This window comes from Pelobates fuscus, chromosome 2 (genome assembly GCF_036172605.1).
Source record: "Pelobates fuscus isolate aPelFus1 chromosome 2, aPelFus1.pri, whole genome shotgun sequence".
NCBI classification, from domain to species: domain Eukaryota; kingdom Metazoa; phylum Chordata; class Amphibia; order Anura; family Pelobatidae; genus Pelobates; species Pelobates fuscus.
Genome location: NC_086318.1, coordinates 263,880,222 through 263,906,817, shown reverse-complemented (window position 1 = coordinate 263,906,817; position 26,596 = coordinate 263,880,222). Strand labels below are relative to the sequence as shown.

Genomic DNA, 26,596 nt, shown 5'->3' with positions numbered 1-26,596 from the left:
CATTAATTAGTTTATCCACTGCACATCCACATATGTAATATATCTACTGCAATGTGGATGTGGAGCGCAATACATAGGCAGAACTATCAGGCCAATACATATCAGACTCCGAGAACACTTTAATAATATTAGAACTAATAAAGTAGAACATAGTGTTCCGAGACACTGTAATACTTGCACACTCTTTAACTGGTCCACTTTGATTGCCATTGGTATAGACTCTATCGAAAAACATTGGAGAGGAGGTGTAAGGAAACCAAGTTTAGCCAAACCGCGTTCGGTAGTTTCCTCCCGAAAGGTCAGAGCCTAAGGTAGTGAGAGTTCTATTCGGTAGTTACAGGAAACGAAATCCATACGAAATATAACAGCTGCATAAGATAATTCCCTTGTTACAGCATACGAATTCCAAATAACAGTCAGAGTCCAGGTTCAGGATACAAGTAGAACTAACGTTTATTCACATACATGGCTTTTTATGCAGGTCCCCATACAAGGGGACATCCCACAGGGAGGAGTAACATTTATCCAATCCTGAACAGTAAAAATATAAAACACACCCAATACAAACAGGCAGTTCCCTCCCCTAGTCCTGGAGATAATCAGGTCTGATATAGTAACAACCTAATTATCTCCAGGCTGAAAATTCACTGTTTTTCCCCATTTCTGGAACACCCCTTTATACCTGGGGTATCCCCACAAATCTTATGTCCCCTGATAGCCCCGATCTGGGTGACCAACATATCCAAATTTCACCCAGATCGGTTCAGGGGTTCGCAAAAACTATGGAAGTCCTTTGTGACCGGTTCACTGTGGGTGGGCTGCCCAAAATAGTTCCAGAGATTCGTGGGGTTTTGCCGGTCACTTTAGAAAAAGGGAAAAAACGAATAAAAGTACCGAATGAATTCCCCTAGCTCCTAGCAGCGATTGTTCCCCTCATTCGTGTGTATATTTGTACCGAATAGCGCTCTTCTAGCTAATCGGTATCACTAGTTCCAGCGTTCGTATGATTGAGACCGGTGTTCGGGAAGTCGAGTGTCCGATTTTAGTTCCAGACACTCGACGACCAAGTCCCGCTGCCTTTGTTTGACGAAAAAAAGATGGCCGCGGTTTTCTCTGCCACGTGGCGTTCGGCAGTACGAACGCTGACCGCACACATAGAGGGTGAAAGTGATGCCGGCTTTGAAGTTAAGTGAGCCAGGGGTGGTCTTTGTTCGGCAGTCCCATCTGCCGAATGAAAATACACAGAAAAAGCAAGAACTATGCAAAAAAATACCGAACAATATAGTCATTTCTTCACAGGAGGTAATAAAATGCATGAGTTAGCCAAAAAAAGAGGCGCAGTGGATATACAATTTAAAAACACTAAAGAATGGGCTGAATCAAGACATCGATCTTACAGGATTGTTATAATGTCCCCTTTGGGTGTCTTTCCTTCTCTCCTCTTTTTCACTGAGTGGGTTCATTGGAATTTGGAGTAACATGTATAGTGTATTCACATTGACTCCACACTAATTTAAAAAAAAATTCTCTCTTTTATAGAACATCTAAGAAGGCTATGCCTGTTAATTCAAATATTATTTGTATATAAATATTATTTGTATTTTGTTGTACTTCGAGTTTTTCAATTTGCGGTCTGTTTTGTTGTTTTTATGATTTATATGTACATATGGGCAGATCTACATGATACCCTATTGGCTTAACTTCATTTATGTTTTTTAAGATATGTTATTTAAGATTGTCTTTAAATTATTTTTTATTATATTATATTTTTTCATATAATTTTTAATTCTATATATTTTTTATTCTATCTATTCCTATTGGATGATCAATTGGCCATATATTTCCTATACAGACCTTTGGGTCTCTTTTAGATCTGCATATATATTGATTTACTATGATTTGAGTCCTTTAATATCAGCATATATACCATTACATGTATATCGATGTATTATGCTTCTCTATGTATTCCATCTATAAGCTCGGGTTGTCAGTGGGTGTTTTTTTCCACCCACTGCCGTCCTGACCTTTTAGTTTCTTTGCTATATGCGTTCCACGGCTGGAACGCAAGAATGAATACGACGATATGCGTTCCACTGGTGGAACACGGAAGTACACGCAAGCCCGAAAGGACGCACGACGTCCGCCTAAGATTGCCCAATGAGGAAGAACGCATGGAGAAACCCGGAAGTGCCCGATTTCGCGGCTTTTTTGAGAAATTCAATAGAAATCACCTGGATCCATAGATATAAAAAAGGAACGTTTTGGAACAGTACTCACATCCCTGAAGAAGTCTCTACAGACGAAACGCGTTGGACTGAGTATTTATACTACTTCATTTGATTTTATTATTGTATTTGTATTTATTTGCTATTTTCTTCAGCACTTTATATGGTACGATCAGCTGATATACCATCTGCATCATTGATCCATCTTTCCACCTTGGTCCACTTGTCAGTGGAGATATGCTTGCTGATTGTTACCTGAATGTAAGTGCAATCAGTGAAATAATTTTTTGATGATTTTATACAGTACTACTCTATGTATATTTTTCTTTTCTGCCCATTTTGAGGATCTTACATTTGGAGAAAATTTATCGTTTATTCCACACATTGATTCGCTACAGACACCCTTAAAGGGAGATAAGCGCAGAACGGCTATACCTTTTGTAAGTTCTCTACCTCCTGGATACTTTACTTCTTGTCCATTCATACTTCACCATATTATTATATTTATGTTTTAGATCTGTTCAAAGATCCCGTCCTGTTTTAAGGTTGTATTCTTTATTGATGTGCTATCCCTCCCCTTTAGCTTATATTGCTTGTATAGCCATATCTGCTATTTTCTGCTTCAGTATTGTGTATTGTTGAGTGAGTGAGGTACACTCTTGGTGATAGCACATTTTCTATTTTGGATTAACGTTATAGTACACACCTTTTGTCTTTTCAGCTATGTTACTATGTAACTATGAAACATATTGCGAAAATTCCAGGTTTCGTTTACGTTTTGTTTTGATCACAACTTGGCAATTGGCTCCGTCCTTAAGGGTTTAATTATGCCTGTTTGATAGCAGGTATGACGGTTTTCTTCAGCAGTTTTTAGAATTTCAGGGCTTGTTGCAGTCTGATCTCTGGTTAGTTATGCGTTTAACAAGGTCCTGATTTGAAAGTGACATCCATTGGATATTTAATTTATATTATTATATATTATATTAGAAGGACATTAACTTCTATTTTTTTTAAAAATTAAAGTCTATAATTTCTGGACCTTGTCTTTGTATTAAGGAAGTTCTCATCAAATCTATTTAATTTTTCTCCATAACAAGACAAGACAGGTGCCCTATTTCTCTAATTTACAAGAGTTTATACTGTATTAGTCTATATTAGTGTATGGTTCCTTTTATAGGTTTGGTTATCATGACCTTAATTCCTACTTAGCACTATAATTCTCCAGGATATTTGTGATATTTAAAGGAGATGAGGTGCTGAACTAGCAACCTCTGGGGTAAAATAAGTTATCTGAACAGAGTTTATGACAATATCCTATTGATTACTTGTTTTAGCTGTGTTTGAACTCTGCTGTCATGTTTTATTAGGAATGTGGAAAATTGTTTTACTTACTATAATTTTCTTTTCCTGATCATTATACATGACACCATTACATTCCCACCCATCTATGTGAGTTGTGAAGTTAGTTACAAAGACTGCCTGATGAGAAGGAAGTGGATCTATTTCTATTTCCTTTTGTCCTTTCTGCTGTGAGGGGAGTTCTAACCCATGAGTAAATTGTGTTATGTATAAAGATCCGGAATAGAAAATTACAGTAAGTATGAAACAATTTTCAATAGTCCTTCATCCTTTTATTAAAAGCAGACATGTCTAAACACTGGTACATTTTATTATTAAATAAAAAAAATTACATTTGACATATTTGTTATTTTGTTTAATGAAACTCAAATTTAAAAATGGAAAAGTAATAAATAAATAAAAAAAAGTATTTAATGCAATCCAACCTTATTTTGCCACTTCCAGCGCTGTATAACCTCATGATATCTTATTCTGCTGAATGTTACCTGTAAAGCAAAATACCAGTATACTACGTTGATCTCAAATTCACAATGAAACAGTGGCCCGATCACACACAGATATGGAAGACTTGCACATTGTTCGTTTTTTTTTTACTGAGAAATAGCCTCTATATAAACAAACCATAAGCATGAGATATGAGCAAGTGAACATAACAAAATTGTTAGAAAATGAAACATAACAGTCTGGGTGACTGCCTACAACCAGTCTTGGAGCAGCAGTGGGACATGTCCTAGTTTAAAGGAGCACTATAGTGCCAGGAAAACAAACTTGCTTTCCTGGCACTATAGGGTCATTAGGTACCCCTCCACCCTCAGGGCCCCCCTCCCGCTGGGCTGAATGGGTTAAAACCCCTTCAGCCACTTACCTTTCTCCAGCGCCAGGCTCACCCCCTGCCAACGTCAGATCCGAATGCGCATGCGCGGCAAGAGTCGCACGCTCATTCAAACAGCCCAAATGAAAGCATTACTCAATGCTTTCTTATGGACGTCCAGTATCTTCTCACTGTGATTTTCACAGTGAAAATCGTGGAAGCGCCTCTATGTCAGTGAGACAGCCAATAGAGGCCGAATTAACCCTCAGTGAAACATAGCAGTTTCTCTGAAACTGTTATGTTTTCAGCTGCAGGGTTAAAACTAGATGGACCTGGCACCCAGACCACTTCATTGAGCTGAAGTGGTCTGGGTGCCTACAGTGGTCCTTTAAGACGGGTATTCCATAAGCTGTAAATTGTTGGAAATTTAAAGTGAATGTGAAATTATAGGCCAAAGTAGCCAAACAGGAAACATAGCTTTCTTGAAGTATTTTTCCAGTTCATCTATCATATTTTCAATTTAGTCATTGGGTATTTAAATAAAGTTTAGGGAACATGCACAAAAGAAAAAAAAATAATACTAACCTTTGCCCTAAAATGCATATAACATTAATTATTCAAAACAATGTAGAATGTATAAATAGAAAACAATACCATCTATGGAGACATTCTTAAGCTACTCTACCTTTGGTCTTTCAAAGTGAATTTCAAATTTAAGGCCAAAGTAGCCAAACTGGAAAAAAAAAAAACTAAATTAGTTATGCTTTCAATTTAACTACTTTAGCCTTAAATTTGAAATATTTTTTTTTTTCCATTTTGAATTCCACGCAATTCTCACTTTATTAAATAACATACACAGGGTTATTCACTAAAGTGGGAATTGTCAGGAAATAAAAGTGAATTTCATGTAGTCCAGGGATTCCTCAAGTTTTGGCTATTTTGGCTTTAAATTTAAAATTAACTTTGAATTCCTGACAATTCATACTTTATTGAATAACACTGACAGAGTTATTGAATACATTGTGAATTGCTGGTATTTCTTAGTGAATTTAAAATGGTATGCCAGAATTCCAGATTGAAAAAAATCCGCAGGACAGCTACATTTTCAGTTCAGCTATTTAGACCTTAAATTTTTAAATTCACTTTCAAACTTTAGTGAAAGCCATAGAGAAAAGGACAATTAACAGGAAAAATAATATATATGTGAAATTATTGGTGTATTGATGTTATTTTCTCAAAATGTTATAAGGTCTGGATACCTTTTGGCAGGTCAGGATATTCAAGGTTGAAATTATTAATATGAATTTGTTTCAAGGAGAAATTCAATGGACACTTTGTAGTGAATAAGGTATTTCTTCATATATATATATATATATATATATATAGATTTTTTTATGGCACAACTGGAAATCTCCTCAAGTTGAGTTTCTTAAATTCTTTTGGATAAAAAGCAGATACAACACAAAAATATAAATGCAAATAATTCACACTTTTAATTCACTTACCATTGAATACAGTGGAATAAATGTTGAGGGCATTATTGCATTAAGAATATTATCCACACGTTTTCGGAATATAAACCACTTTGAATTAACATGAGCTCGCATCTATTTAGAAGTAATTAAAAACATGAAAAAATTAATGTTAGTTTTGTGACAGTGGGAGTTGAAAAATATGTTTAACAATGAGTTAAATAAATATATTCTGTTTAATTTACCAAACAAACATTTAATTAAAAAAAAAAATGCTTTTCCCCAAAATGGGCAGAATACTAGATGTATTATATGAAACACTATGTTCATGCCTACCTCTTTGTAATTGTACATAGCCAAATCTGAAATGGCATGAGCATCTGGCACTCTTAGTCTAGAAAATTCTGGAAGACAAATCTCTGAAAATAATATTGAGATGAGAAATTATAATTAAAAAAAATCTTATTTGATTATGAAAATATGTGCATATACATCCCAATGATTTGCTGTATTGTTTATTGTCTGTTGTCATTAATCATTTAATTTATAATTTTATAACATGACAGGAGGCTTCGTATTTGCTTAAGTCTCTCTTTACTAGAACTCCACAGCAGCACAGAAAACAACCAATCAGAAAAAAGTTAGGTACTATAAAACTCCCCTCCCCATGCATCATTTCCTCTTTCTTTGCTGCTCCGCATCAGTACAGGTCAGAGTACCACTGCCTCCTGCTAATATTAGTTGGGGGCTTTGGGATTGATTCATTTATTTATGTTCAGTATTCAGTATTTATGTTCAGTATTTATATTTTATCTGTGGGGGAATTTACTTTTTTCTGTAGTTTATGCCTTGATTGTTTCTGTGCTTATGCATTTGGTTTAGGGGTCTTTGGGACTTTTCTGCCCTTACTATTCCCTTATTTTTCTTCCCCCCCTCTGCCCATCTGTCAGAGTAGCTACATCTGCTACCATTAGAATTTCCCTGCATGTCTTTCTATAGAGCCTTTCATCCTCTGACACTCTCTCTATTTTGCCTAACTTCCTCCCCTATTACCCAGATACGGTCTTCTGCTTTATATGCCCTTCTATGTCGGGCGGGTTATGTGCCGCTCGGGTGTTTGCTGGAGGCTGACAATCAGCTTGCTGCCTCCGAACCCCCGAGCCCCAGGACCGCGGACTCCCCTCCGGCGGTCCCGTGCTTTTCCTGCCGGTCCCTGGGGTACTCGTGATCAAGCACGAGTACCCGACGGCCGGATCTCCTTCCACACGTGGCGGCCGGCTCCGGCTCCAGACCGCGTGCGTCCGACCGGGTGGAGGAGGGGGCGCCCTGATCGCGGCTCCTCCACCGGCTGTACATACCTCTATGGAGATCTGCTTACAGGAGTCTTGCTTCGTTGGAAGTCAGGCTCCTAACTGCCTGACTTCATGTTACTACATTGTTCTAATTTTATTACCATACATTCGGTAAGTAAGCTTACTTTAGGCACTAACATTACATGTTGGTAACTAATATCGATGCTATACCCTCATACTTTGCTGTCATAAGTTTAAAGCAAAATTTTTCCTTTTTCTTATGGAGTGCTCGCTTTCCTTTATTTTTAAAGCAAGCAGTAACGTATGCCACCATTGTTACATTATCTCATACTGTCAACAGGTTGAGACAGTTTTTTCATGTGACCATATCAGGCGGTTATATGTATTTTCCTTGGCCCCGCTTCGAATTTTTCCCAAACCGGTAACCATAGCAACCATTCTAGAGCATAATAGTGAAGAATCTAGGTTGGGATGCGGTTTGGGTACTATTTAGTCTGTGTTACATTGGATTTTCTACAGCATGGATACCACAATGACCAGTGCCTGCAGGGCAATTGGGGGACGGCCAGGATTACTATATCCGTGCTCTTAGCACATTTTCACTCTACCATGAAGGTTTAGTATTTCAGGAGGTTGTACACACAATTACCCCCAAGATTATATATATATATATATATATATATATATATATAGATAGATAGGTAGTGAAGGGAGCACACTAGGTCTTGAAAATCGTGCAAAAGTATTTATTGCATTCAAAAAGAATACAACGCTGTGGTACAACAAATCAACGTTTCGACCCTGCTGGGTCTTTATCAAGATCACAGTGCAAATTGAAAATTACTGACAATTTATACATAAACATGTGTTAAGCTTACCATTAGGATGATCGGACAGCCTGTGGACTGAAAACCCGGAAGTGGAAACCACCACGTGATAGCGTGCGTGTGACGTATTGCGTATTGCGTGGATAGCGTAGTTACTAGGTAACTACGTCAAAGGAGTGAAAATGTATTGCATGTTACGTAGATAGCGTAGTCGCTAAGTAACTACGTCCTAGAGGGCAGGTTTAGATCGTCAAAGAATAGATCTATAGGGGGATAGAACTATATATATTTCTATGTATATGGTAAGACTAATGTCTATCTAGATATCATGCTTCCAGCTCAATGCCTACAGTTTGGTACAGTAACTAAGACCAATTCATACACCTCTTGAGGGGTATATAGTAGAATGCTCATATACCTTGCACTGGTAGATACTATAACATGACTTATTAACTTATCTTTGATATATGGTCTAGCCCTGTCCCTAACTTCATGTGTGAGTATATGTACACTGTCCGCGCACTGTAAGTTTTGCACTTTGATTTCCTGTCACTTATTCACGGCACTCAGCTTTATTACACACATAGATGCACACATGTGGACTTTTAGGATAGGAGCTTAAGGGCTTTATGTATACAAGCTGGTAGGCTGATGTAGCCTCTGTGTTCTCAGTTTGCCCTTTTCGGGCATTTGTTTTTACTTCTCGGACGTAGTTACTTAGCGACTACGCTATCTACGTAACATGCAATACATTTTCACTCCTTTGACGTAGTTACCTAGTAACTACGCTATCCACGCAATACGCAATACGTCACACGCACGCTATCACGTGGTGGTTTCCACTTCCGGGTTTTCAGTCCACAGGCTGTCCGATCATCCTAATGGTAAGCTTAACACATGTTTATGTATAAATTGTCAGTAATTTTCAATTTGCACTGTGATCTTGATAAAGACCCAGCAGGGTCGAAACGTTGATTTGTTGTACCACAGCGTTGTATTCTTTTTGAATGCAATAAATACTTTTGCACGATTTTCAAGACCTAGTGTGCTCCCTTCACTACCTATCTATATATATAACGCGGGATTGCACCTGGGCCCATAATACTTTGAAAACTAGAAGTACGGAGGAGTGCCTGGCTTTGGTATTTTGTCTATATATATATATATATATATATATATAAATGGGGCTCTACCCACGCAGATTTTTCCCCTGCTGCTGGCAGACCACAACTCCTGCGAGTGGGCGGCTGTGTCCGTGCCCCATTGATTGGCCTGCTATGTCTGTGCCCACTGAAATGGCCTGCTATGTCGGTGCCCACTGAAATGGCCTGCTATGTCTGTGCCCACTGAAATGGCCTGCTATGTCTGTGCCCACTGAAATGGCCTGCTATGTCTGTGCCCACTGAAATGGCCTGCTATGTCTGTGCCCACTTAAATGGCCTGCTATGTCTGTGCCCACTTAAACGGCCTGCTGTGTCTGTGCCCACTAAAACGGCCTGATGTGTCTACTAAACGGCCTGCTGTGTCTGTGCCTACTAAACGGCCTGCTGTGTCTGTGCCCATAAGAATGGCCTGCTATGTCTGTGCCCATAAGAATGGCCTGCTGTGTCTGTGCCCATAAGAATGGCCTGCTGTGTCTGTGCCCATAAGATTGGCCTGCTGTGTCTGTGCCCATAAGATTGGCCTGCTATGTCTGTGCCCATAAGATTTGCCTGCTATGTCTGTGCCCATAAGATTGGCCTGCTATGTCTGTGCCCATAAGATTGGCCTGCTATGTCTGTGCCCATAAGATTGGCCTGCTATGTCTGTGCCCATAAGATTGGCCTGCTATGTCTGTGCCCATAAGATTGGCCTGCTATGTCTGTGCCCATAAGATTGGCCTGCTATGTCTGTGCCCATAAGATTGGCCTGCTATGCCCATGCCCATAAGAACGGCCTGTGCCCATTAAAACGGCCTGCTATGTCTGTGCCCCATTGATTGGCCTGCTATGTCTGTGCCCCATTGATTGGCCTGATATGTCTATGCTTATTTGATTGGCCAAATATTCTGTGTCCATTCTACTAAACGGCCTGCTGTGTCTGTGCCTACTAAACGGCCTGCTGTGTCTGTGCCCATAAGAATGGCCTGCTATGTCTGTGCCCATAATAATGGCCTGCTGTGTCTGTGCCCATAAGAATGGCCTGCTATGTCTGTGCCCATAAGAATGGCCTGCTGTGCCTGTGCCCATAAGAATGGCCTGCTGTGTCTGTGCCCATAAGATTGGCCTGCTATGTCTGTGCCCATAAGATTGGCCTACTATGTCTGTGCCCATAAGATTGGCCTGCTATGTCTGTGCCCATAAGATTGGCCTGCTATGTCTGTGCCCATAAGATTGGCCTGCTATGTCTGTGCCCATAAGATTGGCCTGCTATGTCTGTGCCCATAAGATTGGCCTGCTATGTCTGTGCCCATAAGATTGGCCTGCTATGCCCATGCCCATAAGAACGGCCTGTGCCCATTAAAACGGCCTGCTATGTCTGTGCCCCATTGATTGGCCTGCTATGTCTGTGCCCCATTGATTGGCCTGATATGTCTATGCTTATTTGATTGGCCAAATATTCTGTGTCCATTCGTTTGGCCTGCTGGGCCTGTGCCCTTCTGGAGGTATACCACTGAGGAAAACCCAGTGCCCACCAGTGACATGGAGAAAGGCAGGTGCCCAGGCAAGCACCATTGCCATACTGTAGCGGATTGGTACCGGGCTGTCCCACAACATGTATGAGAATAAGTGTATTTAGTCATATTGCTGGTTTAACGTGTGTGAACATGTATAGAAATCATGGTATCCGGTTATATTGACAGTTGAATGTATGTAAAGAACTGTATTCCTCTAGTTGTTCGGTAGAATCATTCAAATAAAACAAGGGAATGAAACTACCGAACAACCAGACCACCCTGTGTAAAGTGTGCCTTCAATTACCGTTTGCAACAATGTTGCAAACGGGTAATTACCTATTCAAGCAGTGTGGTCTTTGTTCTCTGGGTGGCCGCCATTCGGGATGCGAACACGTGGCGGCGGCCATCTTGGACTGCCGAACAGCGGTGTTTTGCCGTCGAGTGTCTGGAACCAAAATCGGACACTTGACTAGGCAAACACCGCTTAGACCTCCAGACTCCTAATACTTCGTGGGGCCCGCCGTTCGGTAGAAAGAACCCCACAAACTAGGGGATTCATCCGAATCCCCGTCAGGCCACTTAACAGTAATATTTCACCCCTTTGCATTCGCCTGTTTGTGACCGACCGCAGGGCCAGAATACATGGAACTGTTTTCGGATACTTTACCTCTGCGGTCGGTCCAAACTTCAAAGTCCCATAACTCCCGAACGCTTTATCCGAATGGGCTAATTTTAAAGTATGTTGGTCCCCCAGAATAGAGCTATCTGGGGATGTTGGATTTGTGGATGTACCCCAAGTATTTAGGGTACATCCAAAACTCGGGGAAAACTGTGTACACGATAAGGGGATTATGATGCTAGAGGAGGGGAGGAGATCTGTGGGAGGTTACTGCTTGTAGATTGGATAATGTCTTAAGTGATAGAACCTCCTCCCTTGCATGGGAGAGGGCTTTATAAGGAACTGTGAAATAAAGCTAGTGAGTTCTACTCCTGAAACTGTGTGTCGTCCAGTTATTGGGATTGCGATGGGGATATTGCTGTATTACTCTACCTGCTGGAAACCTTGCCTGTGGACTTAACATCACCTTGTTCCTGAGCCTCACTGGGATCTCTAGTGGAGAATAGCTGTGCAAGATCGGCTCTCCGCTACATTGGTTGGCAGCGCTGGGATCCAAACTCACAGAGGAACAAGCGTAAATGGAGTACGGATGGAGATTGATTTTTCTGCGCTAAAACGCTCCACGCTAAAGGACCTCCTAGAGGCAAGGGGTATACAAGCCAGCAATAAGAAGAAAGCAGTACTTGTTACAGAACTCATGGCAGAGTACAGAATGGAGGGCGATTCAGTTCCGGCACAGAGGGAGCCGGGAGGAACACCACAAGGATCGGAATTCCAGAGGCAGGTTCAGTTCAGGCTATCCCTTTATGGGGAAAACCCCCCAGCAGAAATTGTTACCAGGACAATGGCCGAGGTACAAGAATTCATCCTAAGGACACAGGCACCAGAACAAAGCTCTGCAATTAATGTGCCACAGGAAGGTAAGCCTAAAATACCGTACCAGGCTTTTAAAACATATGTGGAGGCAGAGGAAGATATAGACGCTTTCCTGCAAGACTTTGAGAGACTGTGTGCACTGCATAAAATTAACGCAGAGGACTGGGTACCTATTTTGGCCGGAAGGTTAACCGGGAGGGCAGCAGAGGCATATCGGACTGTACCTAATGACGAAATAAGGAATTACAGTAAAGTGAAAGAAATTATACTCGCCAGGTATGCTATAACACCCGAGGCATACCGGCGGAGGTTCCGGGATCTAAAGAAAGCAGAGAAGGACTCGCACGCAGAGTGGGCATGCCGATTACAGGGGGCAGCACTCGGGTGGGTGCAAGCTAGCAAGGCACGTTCTATGGAGGATGTAATACAGATGTTGCTGATGGAGCAGTTCTATGAGGGAGTAACCAGTGAGGTCCAGGAATGGGTAAGGGACAGAAACCCTACTTCCCTCACCGAGGCTGCTAGGAAAGCGGATGACTACCTGGATGCACGCAGGTCACAAAAACCTGCAGCTCCAAAAGCAACCTTTAAAACATTCGGGGGAACCACCTACACCCCAGCTCCACCGAGACCACTACCACCACCACCACCACCCGCTGCACAGCCCCGGTTCCGACAACCCACCGCTGGCCCCTGTCATCACTGCCAGAAGTGGGGACATTATAAAAGGGAATGCCCACAGCTACGGGACCGTTCCACCTGGATTCGTCCAGGCCCACCTCCACCCAGGGCGGCCGCAGCCCACCACTACCAGGACCTAGTTACCACCCCGTATGGTTCCGCAGTCCCCATTACTACTGTGGAACAATGGGAGGTACTGCACGAGGCAGATCCTGTCCAGGCCAATGTGGATAATCTACGGCACCATCGACAGACGGTATATCTGAATGGTACAGTAGTCCGGGGATTACGAGATTCGGGAGCCACCATCACTTTGGTACAGAGCCACCTGATTTCAGATCAGGCAAAACTGAACAAAACTGTTGCCGTCCGGGTAGCTGGGGGAGCAGTGTACCGGCTACCTACAGCAAGGGTACATTTACATTGGGGAGCGGGGGCAGGGGAAGTGGAGGTGGGATTGATGCCGCATTTACCGGCGGAGGTTTTATTGGGGATCGATCTGGGGAGGCTCACTTCTGCTTTTGAGCCCCAGTCGCCCACCACAGGGGAGGTCAACCCTGTAGTCACCCGACAACAGGCCCGCACCCAGGACCACAACACACTGCCGGAGGTCCAGGTAAGCAATCCTACCGCCCCTCTAGAATGTGTCCCCTGGGCTCCACCTAATGAATTTGTAGCTGAAGTCGCAACAGACCCCACGCTTCAGGTGTATAGGGACAAGGTTGGCACGGGTTCCCCCGGGGCGGAGGGAGAGAGGTTTATCTAGGATAAACAACTTTTGTACAGGGAAACAAGCAAACAGATTACGGGGTTAGACCCGATAGCGAGGAGACAATTAGTGGTACCACAGCGGTACCGGGCTGAATTACTCAGGATAGCGCATGATATTCCGCTATCCGGACATCTAGGGGTTAGTCGCACCAGGTACAGACTCACCCAGAGTTTCTTCTGGCCAGGGATTAGCCAGGAAGTACGCAGATATTGCACGACTTGCGATACCTGCCAGAGAGTGGGAAAAAGGGGGGATCGCAGGAAGGCTAAACTTCACCCCTTACCCATAATAGAGGAACCTTTTAGCCGAATAGCGGTGGATCTGATAGGCCCCCTCAATAAAGCTAGCCCGTCAGGAAAACTGTATATTTTAACGGTAGTAGATTAGTGTGAGTGTGAGCAGGCATTCCAACAATTGAAAAATGCACTGATAAATGCCCCTGTCTTGGCAGCTCCCAATCCAACTAAACGTTTTCTTGTTCACACAGACGCTTCTATGTTTGGATTGGGGGCAGTACTGAGTCAAGTCGGGGCCGATGGCGGAGAACATCCAGTGGCTTACATCTGTCGCAAACTGTTACCTCGAGAAGTAAGCTACGCCGCCATCGAAAAGGAATGCCTGGCTGTGGTGTGGGCCCTAAAGAAACTGCAACCCTATTTATATGGACAGCCCTTTTCCTTGCTCACGGATCACAACCCGTTAGTCTGGCTGAACCGGGTGGCTGGGGACAACGCCAGGCTGCTGCGCTGGAGTTTGGCGCTACAGCCTTTTGACTTTAATATCCAGTACCGGCCGGGTAAGCAGAATGGAAATGCTGACGGGTTGTCAAGACAAACTGACTTAGAGAAATGATCCGTGAGCCCCCGGACATCCCCAAGCCGATCCGTGTTGGATCAGACTGTGTATGCCGGCTTGTGGGCAAGGGGGAGCAGTGTAGCGGATTGGTACCGGGCTGTCCCACAACATGTATGTGAATAAGTGTATTTAGTCATATTGCTGGTTTAACGTGTGTGAACATGTATAGAAATCATGGTATCCGGTTATATTGACAGTTGAATGTATGTAAAGAACTGTATTCCTCTAGTTGTTCGGTAGAATCATTCAAATAAAACAAGGGAATGAAACTACCGCCGTTCGGTAGAAAGAACCCCACAAACTAGGGGATTCATCCGAATCCCCGTCAGGCCACTTAACAGTAATATTTCACCCCTTTGCATTCGCCTGTTTGTGACCGACCGCAGGGCCAGAATACATGGAACTGTTTTCGGATACTTTACCTCTGCGGTCGGTCCAAACTTCAAAGTCCCATAACTCCCGAACGCTTTATCCGAATGGGCTAATTTTAAAGTATGTTGGTCCCCCAGAATAGAGCTATCTGGGGATGTTGGATTTGTGGATGTACCCCAAGTATTTAGGGTACATCCAAAACTCGGGGAAAACTGTGTACACGATAAGGGGATTATGATGCTAGAGGAGGGGAGGAGATCTGTGGGAGGTTACTGCTTGTAGATTGGATAATGTCTTAAGTGATAGAACCTCCTCCCTTGCATGGGAGAGGGCTTTATAAGGAACTGTGAAATAAAGCTAGTGAGTTCTACTCCTGAAACTGTGTGTCGTCCAGTTATTGGGATTGCGATGGGGATATTGCTGTATTACTCTACCTGCTGGAAACCTTGCCTGTGGACTTAACATCACCTTGTTCCTGAGCCTCACTGGGATCTCTAGTGGAGAATAGCTGTGCAAGATCGGCTCTCCGCTACACATACTATCCAAGATGACTCCAGTATACAGCCATTTGAGTATGGTGGGAAGGGTGAAGGCCCTAAACCTCATGCCTGGAGGGCAAGGTTTCTTATGTAGACCCCGGGCACACATCCACGATTTACACCAGACCGGCAACGGCACATCTCTAAGGAGAACTTCTCACAGGCAAGGACCGGTACTCAGACACCTACAGGAGGACGCGGTGTTTCCCTGTCTTTAGCATCTAACCCTCTATCTGGCTCACGGTGTCCATATAGATATCGGTGGTTGTTCCTGCGTAAGGTTAGCTCCTGGCCCTGTTCAGTGGGGCTTACTTGCCTTGTTCTATTTGCCTTCTGTCCGAGATAGAATTTACGTATTTACTCTTATCTACGTTTATTATTGTTTTTGTTTTCGTGCCTTCCTTTTAATTTCACTCGGGTCGTCGAGAGGCCTGACTTGACCTCCTCCGATCTCCCGAGTGCTCGTGGATTGCGGAGAACGTCTCCAGCTTTCCTCAGGCTACCAACGGTCATCCTGGACCCCGCGCGCACGCACGGGATCCGGGCGGTCAGTTGGTAGTTTTTCATCTTTGTTTCCGAAGGTTGCATTTTCGCACCATTCCTTTCTGTTGTTAAGGATGGACACGGCCCTAGGTTGTATTCTATACCATCGGTCTGGTTTACTGCCAGTTAATTCCTTCTCAGGTGAGCGATTCAGAGAGGAGTTTCGTGGTCGGGGCGAGACCCACCTAAGGACCTCAGTCTTATGCTGATATTAGAAGTTGGTGTACCCCTGCAGTTGGTCACCATGAATCTCTAAGGGACTTTAGTTTGGATCACAGGAGGGTGCAGCCCTCCATCACCTCGATCCAAGAATATCTTATTTTCAGAAACAGAGAGCGTACCCCTCTCATATACAGGACCGGACACTGATTTGTTATTAGAGGACGCAGCCCTCCCTTCAACCTCAGCCAGATACTGAGCTGGATACAGAGGACATGTTTGGAATGACACATTCTCATAGAGAGAAACGGTCACAGATGTAGACTCTCTACTGTTTGGTTATTAACGGGTGCGGTCCACTCAGGCTATCAGCTGGACGCTGTCACGGAATTCGATCACATTATTAGAGAGTGCGGCTCTCTCATACACTCGGCGCTCTACGGTGCCGTCCATTTGTTCATCACACAGGTTTGTACCTGTGCAAGACATTGATGACTGCATAGAGAGGCGTCCCTCCTGCATCCAATTAGATCTGAAGACCGTGCTACTGATCTCGTTATAGAGGACTGCCTGGTCATGCATGATATACATATTTAGACTGGATCCCCTATTTTATCTCCTGTAATGGATCTACTGGATCCGGACCACTGTACCGCGCGCGAGAAATACTCACAGGGGTATAACGGGGGGAGTCTCCCACTTATTTACGCACACTCCTGGAGATGGTACGGCTAACGGATGAGCCTCAGGTATTGCGAGAATGCAGATTTTGGTATATTCTCCACCATAATAAAGAGAGAATTGTTTTCTGTTTTGGAGATCCAGACCATTTAGAAAAAACTGCACGGACAGTTTCTCCCATATCAAGACGACAGGAGATACGGAGACCTACATGGAGCAAACGGGCACTGCCTTGCTAGGTTAAACAAGACTAGGGAAGGCCTACTACCCGGTCTGAAGGTAAACCGTACGCATGGATCGCATGGTAAGACCGGACACCACGGTTGTCTTGAATTCCCCGGTCATTACGATCTTGGGATAAGATGACAGGAATGCCCCATCTCCTCAGAGCACGTACCTAGTGCACAGGGTTCCGAGATGGTAGGCCCTCCGTCTATACTCTATAGATCCCTCACGGGAGCCGTGTTGTTTTGGATTCGCACTAACCCACCTTTTCATCTACTGTCAAGGAGACTTACGAGACTCTAGGGAGGTACCTGGTGTGCCTCGACTCCCACATCAACGTCGGGTCACATCCTGCCGTTTGAGTAGGGCTCAGGATGGTAGCAGACTCAGATAGGGCCTGCCGACTTTCTCTAACAGGACACCACATGTTCGGACGGCTGAAGCTAGACCCTTCCTTTTTTCGCTATATCTGCTCTCTGGAGTCACCTGTCATGAACTAAGGTACTTTACGCCTTGCCTGCGCATTGGAGAACGCAATGTTGTACGCGGGACTCCAAGATAAGAAGGGAGGTATCCCTCTATAGGGAGACTTTGACTTCAATTATCAAACTCACATTCCTGGGTCCCTTGACCTAGGGTCTACTCTGGGAGTTACGTGCCTGGACAGTCAGGGGTACAGGGACCTAAGGGTCTCACTATATTTTACCCTATCTTGTAGGTAGCGTGTATACCAGGAACCCCTACACAAATTTTGACAGGTCGGGCATGGAACAGGATCGTACTACGGGTAATCGGATTATCTCACTCACTCACTACAGCTTCGTGGTTTACAGGTCCCAATCACCATTGGATCCGTACATCTTTCATTCCTAGCCAAGGACATATCTGGATGGAAATCTCCACTCCGCTTTACGCTTCCCATCCCTTTTGAATATTTCTGGAATTCACTACTCCCTGAATAGTCGACCACCGTTTCTCCACACAGGTTCAGTTCAGAACCCTGAATAGACGCCCTTTTGGAGTCTTTTCTCTATCTCGAATGAGACATCTCACCGGGTAGACCAGGAGGGAACGAATGATCCTACTTGATTCTATTGCGATATTGGTGGTGGACTTAGATGCATTCCTTGAGATTGGAGATCTATCTGCAAGGCCACATCACCGGATGATCCTGGCACGATTGGAGGAACCTCCTTGCAGATCAAGAGTGGAGACATGGTGGCAGTTTCTTCTCGCGTCCCTAAGTCCGCAAATGACCTTCGATTTTTACTGCTAGAGGAAAATGGCTGATAGGTCAGCTTGCCAGCTCGGGGACCGACTGATAGGAAACAGGTCGCAACGCCACGTACAATGGATCTTTCAGCGGATGGTGTTTTTTTCCGTGTTTGAGATGCTTCGTCGGCTGGCATCTTCTTTGATCAGTCTACTGTCGTTTATCGCAGTTGGAAAGTCCAATTAGGATTACTCTGATATCTCCTGGAATAAGTACCAGCGACACAATCAGCGTTGGATTGGTGGACTGAGCGTTGAAACAGCAAATACGAAGCCTCCTGTCATGTTGTAAAATTGTAGATTATGCTAACTTTAGTCTACCTATAATCTTAATTTTATTAATGACAGGAGGCGAGTATTTCCCACCCATTCTTATCCCTCCCTTGTTTAATTTCATAGTTTAGATTATCAGGTATGCAACTCTGCTTGTTGTCTCTGCTACCTGTCAATTGTTTCTTATATCTGTTTTTCATAAGTAGGGCTGGGATATCTGCATATTTAGGTAATTTTGGTTGCTACATTGGGTACCTGCATGTTTGTTCAGAGTACATTTAATTGGATAATCAACCTGTTCGATTCTGTTTTTCTCTCGTTTCAGTTTACAGTCCATCAACACTATCTGATGTGGCAGTTCTTCTCGGAGGATGGACTTCATTGTATCTAGGACTTCGTTTCTCCCAATTATGTTTTTCTGCCTTTTGTTCTGTTTTGTCGCAGCTTGAAAGAGGAAATGATGCATGGGGAGGGGAGTTTTATAGTACCTAACTTTTTTCTGATTGGTTGTTTTCTGTGCTGCTGTGGAGTTCTAGTAAAGAGAGACTTAAGCAAATACTCGCCTCCTGTCATTAATAAAATTAAGATTATAGGTACACTAAAGCTAGCATAATCTACAATTTTAGTTCACCAAACATGTGATAATAAAACTAACTGGATAATAAGATCTACTCCTTTTAAAACAAAAATAACGACTTCACATAATTATATTACCTTAGGGCCAGCAAGCATGAGGGCCCTGTCTTTGTCATTTTGTATATTCTAAGGTTTCTAGGGGGCCTGAGGATCCTCCACATCACTATATATATGATATTACATAAACCTTCACCTCAATGTGCATGATAGTAAAAAAAAAAGGGGTAGAGTTTATAGGTTTCATCTTCTTAAATTCACCAGTACAGTCAAAGTATACAGACTGGAGGAAAGGGCATCTAACTGCCAAATTCCAGTTAAGGCAACCATGAGGAATCCAATTTACACAGCTTTTAGAAGATGGTTATTGTGCATAAGAGATGTCCCGAATAGTTCGCTGGCGAATAGTTCCTGGCGAACATAGCTTGTTCGCGTTCGCCACGGCGGGCGAACATATGTGATGTTCGGTCCGCCCCCTATTCGTCATCATTGAGTAAACTTTGACCCTGTACCTCACAGTCAGCAGACACATTCCAGCCAATCAGCAGCAGACCCTCCCTCCCAGACCCTCCCACCTCCTGGACAGCATCCATTTTAGATTCATTCGGAAGCTGCATTCTTAGTGAGAGGAGGGACAGTGTAGCTGCTGCTGATTTAATAGGGAAATCGATAGCTAGGCTAAAGTATTCAGTGTCCACTACAGTCCTGAAGGACTCATCTGATCTCTGCTGTAAGGACAGCACCCCAAAAAGCCCTTTTTAGGGCTAGAACATCAGTCTGCTTTTTTTTTTTCCTGTGTAATCTAATTGCAGTTGCCTGCCTGCCTGCCAGCGTGTGTGTCAGGCTCACAGCGTATACTGTGGCCACTTGCCCAGTGCCACCACTCATATCTGGTGTTACAATAGCTTGCATTTAAAAAAAATAATAGCAGTCAGTTTCCTTCACACGTGTGCGTTTCAGGGCCTGCCAGGGCACAGTGTCACACCAGTGCAACTCATATCTGGTGTAACAGTAGTGTACATTTAAAAAAAAAAAAAAAATTGACTGTAATAGATTGAATAGCAGTTAGTTGCCTGCAAGCGTGTGTGTCAGGCCTACAGCGTCTACTCTGCCAACTTCTGCCAGTGCACAGTGTCACTCATATGTGTTGTCACAGTAGCTTGCACGCATAGTACCACTAATCGAAAAAAAAATGACAGGCAGAGGCAGGCCACCTCCGTCTCTCGCCTTGAGCAGTTCCTGCTCATCTGTCCACAGTCAGGTGTCTGTCAAGGACATGTTTGAGCGTAAGAAGCCAATGTCACAAAGTCACCCCCTTGCCCGGTATCTGACAGCTGGCTTGTCTGAACTCTTAGCCCACCAGCTTTGTGGAGTCTGAGGCGTTCCAAAAATTTGTAGCTATTGGGACACCGCAGTGGAAGGTACCCAGCCGAAATTTCTTTGCACAAAAGGCAATCCCCAACCTGTACTCGACTGTGCAAAAGGAAGTAATGGCATGTCTGGCACACAGTGTTGGGACAAGGGTCCATCTGACCACTGATACCTGGTCTGCAAAGCATGGTCAGGGCAGGTATATCACCTACACTGCGCATTGGGTAAACCTGCTGACGGCTGCCAAGCATGGAATGCGTGGCTCTGCAGAGGAGTTGGTGACAATGCCACGACTTGCAGGCAGGCCTGCTGCCACCTCCTCTACTCCTCTACTCCATCCTCTTCCATAACCTCCTCGGCTGAGTCCTCTTCTGCTGCTGCGTCTTGCTCCACATCAACGGCACCCCACCAGCTCCCCAGGTACTATTCCACATCCCGGATACGGCAGTGTCACGCCGTCTTGGGGTTGACTTGCCTGAAAGCAGAGAGTCACACCGGACCAGCACTCCTGTCCGCCCTGAACGCACAGGTGGATCAGTGGCTGACTCCGCACCAACTGGAGATCGGCAAAGTGGTTTGTGACAACGGAAGAAATTTGTTGGCGGCATTGAATTTTGGCAAGTTTACACATGTGCCGTGCATGGCACATGTGTGTAATCTGATCGTACAACGCTTTGTGCATAAGTACCCAGGCTTACAGGACGTCCTGAAGCAGGCCAGGAAGGTGTGTGGCCATTTCAGGCGTTCCTACACGGCCATGGCGCACTTTTCAGATATCCAGTGGCGAAACAACATGCCAGTGAGGCGCTTGATTTGCGACAGCCCGACACGTTGGAATTCAACACGCCTAATGTTCGACCGCCTGCTCCAAGAAGAAAAAGCCGTTAACGACTATTTGTATGACCGGGGTGCTAGGACAGCCTCTGCGGAGCTGGGAATTTTTTTGCCACGTTACTGGACGCTCATGCGCAATGCCTGTAGGCTCATGTGTCCTTTTGAGGAGGTGACAAACCTAGACAGTCGCACCGAAGGCACCATCAGCGACATCATACCATTTGTTTTCTTCCTGGAGCGTGCCCTGCGAAGAGTGCTGGATCAGGCCGTAGATGAGCGTGAAGAGGAAACAGCCTTATCAGCATCGCTTGCTGGACCTGCGGCAACGCTGGAAGAGGATTGTGAGGAAGAGGAGTCAGAGGAGGAATGTGGCTTTGAGGAGGAGGAGGAGGAAGACCAACCACAACAGGCATCCCAGGGTGCTCGTTGTCACCTATCTGGTACCCGTGGTGTTGTACGTGGCTGGGGGGAAGAAAATACCTTCAGTGAGATCACCGAGGACAAGGAACGGGACATGAGTAGCTCGGCATCCAACCTTGTGCAAATGGGGTCTTTCATGCTGTCGTGCCTGTTGAGGGACCCTTGTATAAAAAGGCTGAAGGAGAACGACCTGTACTGGGTGTCCACGCTACTAGACCCCCGGTATAAGCAGAAAGTGCCTGTAATGTTACCGAATTACCACAAGTCGGAAAGGATGCAGCAGTTCCAAAATAAATTAAAAAGTATGCTTTACACAGCGTATAAGGGTGATGTCACAGCACAACAGGAATCTAACAGGGGAAGAGGTGAAAGTCATCCTCCTCCTCCCACGACCACGCCGGCAAGGACAGGATGTTTTACAGGCGTGTTGTTGATGGAGGACATGCAGAGCTTTTTAAGTCCTACGCATCGCCACAGCCCTTTGGGGTCCACCCTCAGAGAACGACTCGACCGACAGGTAGCAGACTACCTCGCCTTAACTGCAGATATCGACATTCTGAGGAGCGATGAACCCCTTGACTACTGGGTGTGCAGGCTTGACCTGTGGCCTGAGCTATCCCAATTTGCGATAGAACTTCTGGCCTGCCCAGCTTCAAGTGTCCTGTCAAAAAGGACCTTCAGTGCAGCAGGAGGTATTGTCACTGAGAAGAGAAGTCGCCTAGGTCAAAAAAAGTCTAGATTACTTCACCTTTATTAAGGTGACTTTTTGACTAAAAAAAGCCTGATGAGGGGGGGACGTAACAGGGATTAAACTGATAAGAATAGTACTACTTAACACACCACTCCTATCTGGTGGCACATTAGATTGCACGCGCAGTGCCCCAAATTTGAAGTATGAGGACCAACCAAGCATCTTTTTCCATCTCCCGGTTCCTAAAATCGATGCCATATACACGTCCCCTGATAGGGGACGTAACAGGGATTAAACTGATAAGAATAGTACTATGTGGCGAAGCCAACCTCGCCACTGTGAACTGGAGGAGCCTGGTTGCCCGCCTGCTGCCTTTAGATTATGGACCGGCAGCTAAAGGGTTAATTTTGCTGTGCAGGAGGATTTATTTCTCCCTCTCTGCACAGCCATTCGGTAGATTCTATCTACCGAACAAACAGCCGTTTATCAGCTTCCCCAGAGCCGTGGGAAGCCGGCTGGCGCTGTTAATTGGCCACCCAGAAGCTGGAGTGTGCCCTCCATTTACCTCCCTGAAGCTGCGGTTAACCGCAGCTTAATTGATTGTTACTGGGTGGTCGCGGTTACACTTAGCCGCCACACAATGGCGCTGTTCTGGAGCTCCCCGGGCAGCCAGCGCTTGTCTGCCCGGCTTTCATGCACCAAACCCGGACACTGTTACGTGCAGGCACCGCTGAACCTCTAGCCCCTGGTTCTAATTCGTATGGATTTGGTGAATGCATGTAAATTCGGTAGTTTGTTTTATGTGAATGTTTTAACCCAGATAGCACAGCCATGGAGCCTGTTCGTACAATTAAAGACTTTAGCTCCATGGCAATTAAACTGTATTCGGGTGGTCTGAGTGCCATTCACCTAATAATGTGCACTCAGACCTGAGCTATCTGGGGATATGTTACATGTCTGTGTTTTATGTATAAAATGTGTCTTTATGTATTTTAAAGTGATAGTCTGTTTTGTGTCCCCACGTGTGTAATGGAGTTTTGCCTTTGTCCTGGGAGATAATTGAATTACTTCTCCAATTATCTCCAGGACAGAGAGGAGGAAGCCAGGATGCATTGTGGGAAAGTATTGTGGCTGTATGTACTAAAGTGATACATGTCTGTCTGCTATTTCAGTCTCCCATTTGGTCCCTTAGGGGTGTGTCCACCAAGTGGAAGACCTGCATAAATACTGGGCAGGTAGCCCTCAGTAAAACAGATTCTGCTTGACCCTCAAACCGATGTGTCGTCTCGTTTTTTGGGGGAATTGGATTGTATGCTGACTGCCAGGAGTGTAAGCGGATTGTATGCTTTTCCTGTTCGGCTGATTCCAGGTTCGTGCGTTTCCATTTCGGGAGTTGGAAGATTCGTACAGTTTGCAGTTCGGAGATTGGTGCTTGCAGTAGCTGCTGGTCTAGGAAAAAGGGGAGTATCGCCTAAACGATTTTTATCCCCTTTTGAGCAAAACGGTCCGTTACAATTGGTGGCAAGCGGCGGGATCGTTCCTACAGCCAGAAGGACAGCTACAGAACACCAATTCCTTGGAGTTACAAATTGAGGGCAACGTTAGCACTCGTGCAGTGCCCCTGGCAGCAGAGGTAGCCAGCGACTTGGAGCAGACAAGTATGGAAGGCTCTGACGCTGAAGATGATGGGCTGGCCGAGGTGAGGCAGCGAGTGGCCCAGTATGGGGGTTATGTATCCATGGAGATATTCCAGGTGATCTGGAACCAGGTCATGGCTGAGCGAAACTCAAGGATGGACGGAGAGTATGCTCAGCGGAAAGAGTGTTACAGCAGCAGAGTAGAGGCTGCATCCGAGGAGATTAGCCGTCTCCCCCTGAGGCGGCAGGAAGAACCCGAAGTAGGGGTCCTCATAGATTGGTCCTGTGAGGAACCACAACAGGCAGGTGGAGATGGGACCGAGGTCTCTCCACCAGGCCCAACGGGATGGTGGGCAGCAGGCCCAGATCCCCAGCAGCAGAGTGAGTTACATGGAGCCAAAGGTACCGTCCTTCCTCCCCAGCGGCAGTGTGTACCCCAGGGAGCTGAAGGCGCCGTCCTTCCTCCCCAGCGGCAGAGTAAGTCCCATGGAGCTAAAGGTGATGTCCTTCCTCCCCAGCAGCAGATTGTATCACAGGGAGCTGAAGGTGTCGTCCTTCCTCCCCAGCGGCAGTGTGTGTCCCAGGGAGCTGAAGGTGCAATCCTTCCTCCCCAGCGGCAGTGTGTATCCCAGGGAGCTGAAGGTGCAATCCTTCCTCCCCAGCGGCAGTGTGTATCCCAGGGAGCTGAAGGTGCCATCCTTCCTCCCCAGCGGCAGTGTGTACCCCAGGGAGCTGAAGGTGTCGTCCTTCCTCCCCAGCGGCAGTGTGTATCCCAGGGAGCTGAAGGTGCAATCCTTCCTCCCCAGAGGCAGTGTGTACCCCAGGGAGCTGAAGGTGCAATCCTTCCTCCCCAGCGGCAGTGTGTATCCCAGGGAGCTGAAGGTGCCGTCCTTCCTCCCCAGTGGCAGTGTGTACCCCAGGGAGCGGAAGGTGCAATACTTCCTCCCCAGTGGCAGTGTGTAACCCAGGGAGCTGAAGGTGTCGTCCTTCCTCCCCAGCGGCAGTGTGTACCCCAGGGAGCAGAAGGTGCCGTCCTTCCTCCCCAGCGGCAGTGTGTATCCCAGGGAGCTGAAGGTGCCGTCCTTCCTCCCCAGCGGCAGTGTGTACCCCAGGGAGCGGAAGGTGCAATCCTTCCTCCCCAGCGGCAGTGTGTACCCCAGGGAGCTGAAGGTGTCATCCTTCCTCCCCAGCGGCAGTGTGTACCCCAGGAAGCAGAGACCGTCAGTCTTGCACCCCAGCAGCAGGACAAGATAATGAAAGGGGAGGCAGCTGGTTCCCCTCTCCACCAGCAGAGAGAGTGTCAGGGAGGGGAACCTGTTAACCCCTCTCCCCAACGGCAGTCTACCGTCCAGATAGAGGAGCCTGTTACACCCTCTCTCCAGCGGCAGCCTAACCCACCAAGGGGAGATGTAGAGCCCCACAATGGTGCAGATGGGACCGTAGTCTCTGCGCTTACAGCACAAGGGGTAGGGACGGTCGGTCCTGTTCCCCAGCCACAAAGCGGTGTATCCAGAGGGGAGACAGTCGGTCTCTCCCTCCCACAACCAGGCTCCAACCAGGCTACTTCGGCGGTAGTACTGGCACCAGGGCAGAGTACCGCTGGTCTCTGCCCACTCAGCAACCCACCAAGGCAGACTACCAGTCCCCCACACAGCCGTGGTGAGACATCTGGACCTGGACAAAGTTCTCCTCTACCCAGGTGTAGTAACCATTTATTGTGGGTGGGCTGTACTGCTGTTTCTGCTTTGTGGGTGGGTTGCTGGACTAACCAGGACACTGACCGGCAGGAGGTCAGGTACCCTGTTAGTCTAATTGGTAAAGCGGAGAAGTGTGGCAAAGCCAACCTCGCCACTGTGAACTGGAGGAGCCTGGTTGCCCGCCTGCTGCCTTTAGATTATGGACCGGCAGCTAAAGGGTTAATTGTGCAGGAGGATTTATTTCTCCCTCTCCGCACAGCCGTTCGGTAGATTATATCTACCGAACAAACAGTCGTTTATCAGCTTCCCCAGAGCCGTGGGAAGCCGGCCGGCGCTGTTAATTGGCCACCCAGAAGCTGGAGTGTGCCCTCTATTTACCTCCCTGAAGCTGTGGTTAACCGCAGCTTAATTGATTGTTACTGGGTGGTCGCGGTTACACTTAGCCGCCACACAATGGTGCTGTTCTGGAGCTCCCCGGGCAGCCAGCGCTTGTCTGCCCGGCTTTCATGCACCAAACCTGTACACTGTTACGTGCAGGCACCGCTGAACCTCTAGCCCCTGGTTCTAATTCGTATGGATTTGGTGAATGCATGTAAATTCGGTAGTTTGTTTTATGTGAATGTTTTAACCCAGATATTACAGCCATGGAGCCTGTTCGTATAATTAAAGACTTTAGCTCCATGGCAATTAAACTGTATTCGGGTGGTCTGAGTGCCATTCACCTAATAATGTGCACTCAGACCTGAGCTATCTGGGGATATGTTACATGTCTGTGTTTTATGT

At 45.8% G+C, this 26,596-nt stretch overlaps 1 protein-coding gene across 2 annotated transcripts in view; it reads right to left on the bottom strand.

The window, feature by feature from the left end:
• KMO (kynurenine 3-monooxygenase) overlaps positions 1-26,596 on the bottom strand; it is a 185,667-nt gene that overhangs the window by 38,137 nt on the left and 120,934 nt on the right. For both annotated transcript variants that reach the window (XM_063443370.1, XM_063443371.1), the window contains 3 exons: positions 6,204-6,286; positions 5,901-6,002; positions 4,010-4,069 (listed from right to left, as the gene is read on the bottom strand). In XM_063443370.1, the coding sequence (XP_063299440.1) occupies positions 4,010-4,069; positions 5,901-6,002; positions 6,204-6,286 (245 nt within the window). The remainder of the gene's footprint in view (positions 1-4,009; positions 4,070-5,900; positions 6,003-6,203; positions 6,287-26,596) is intronic.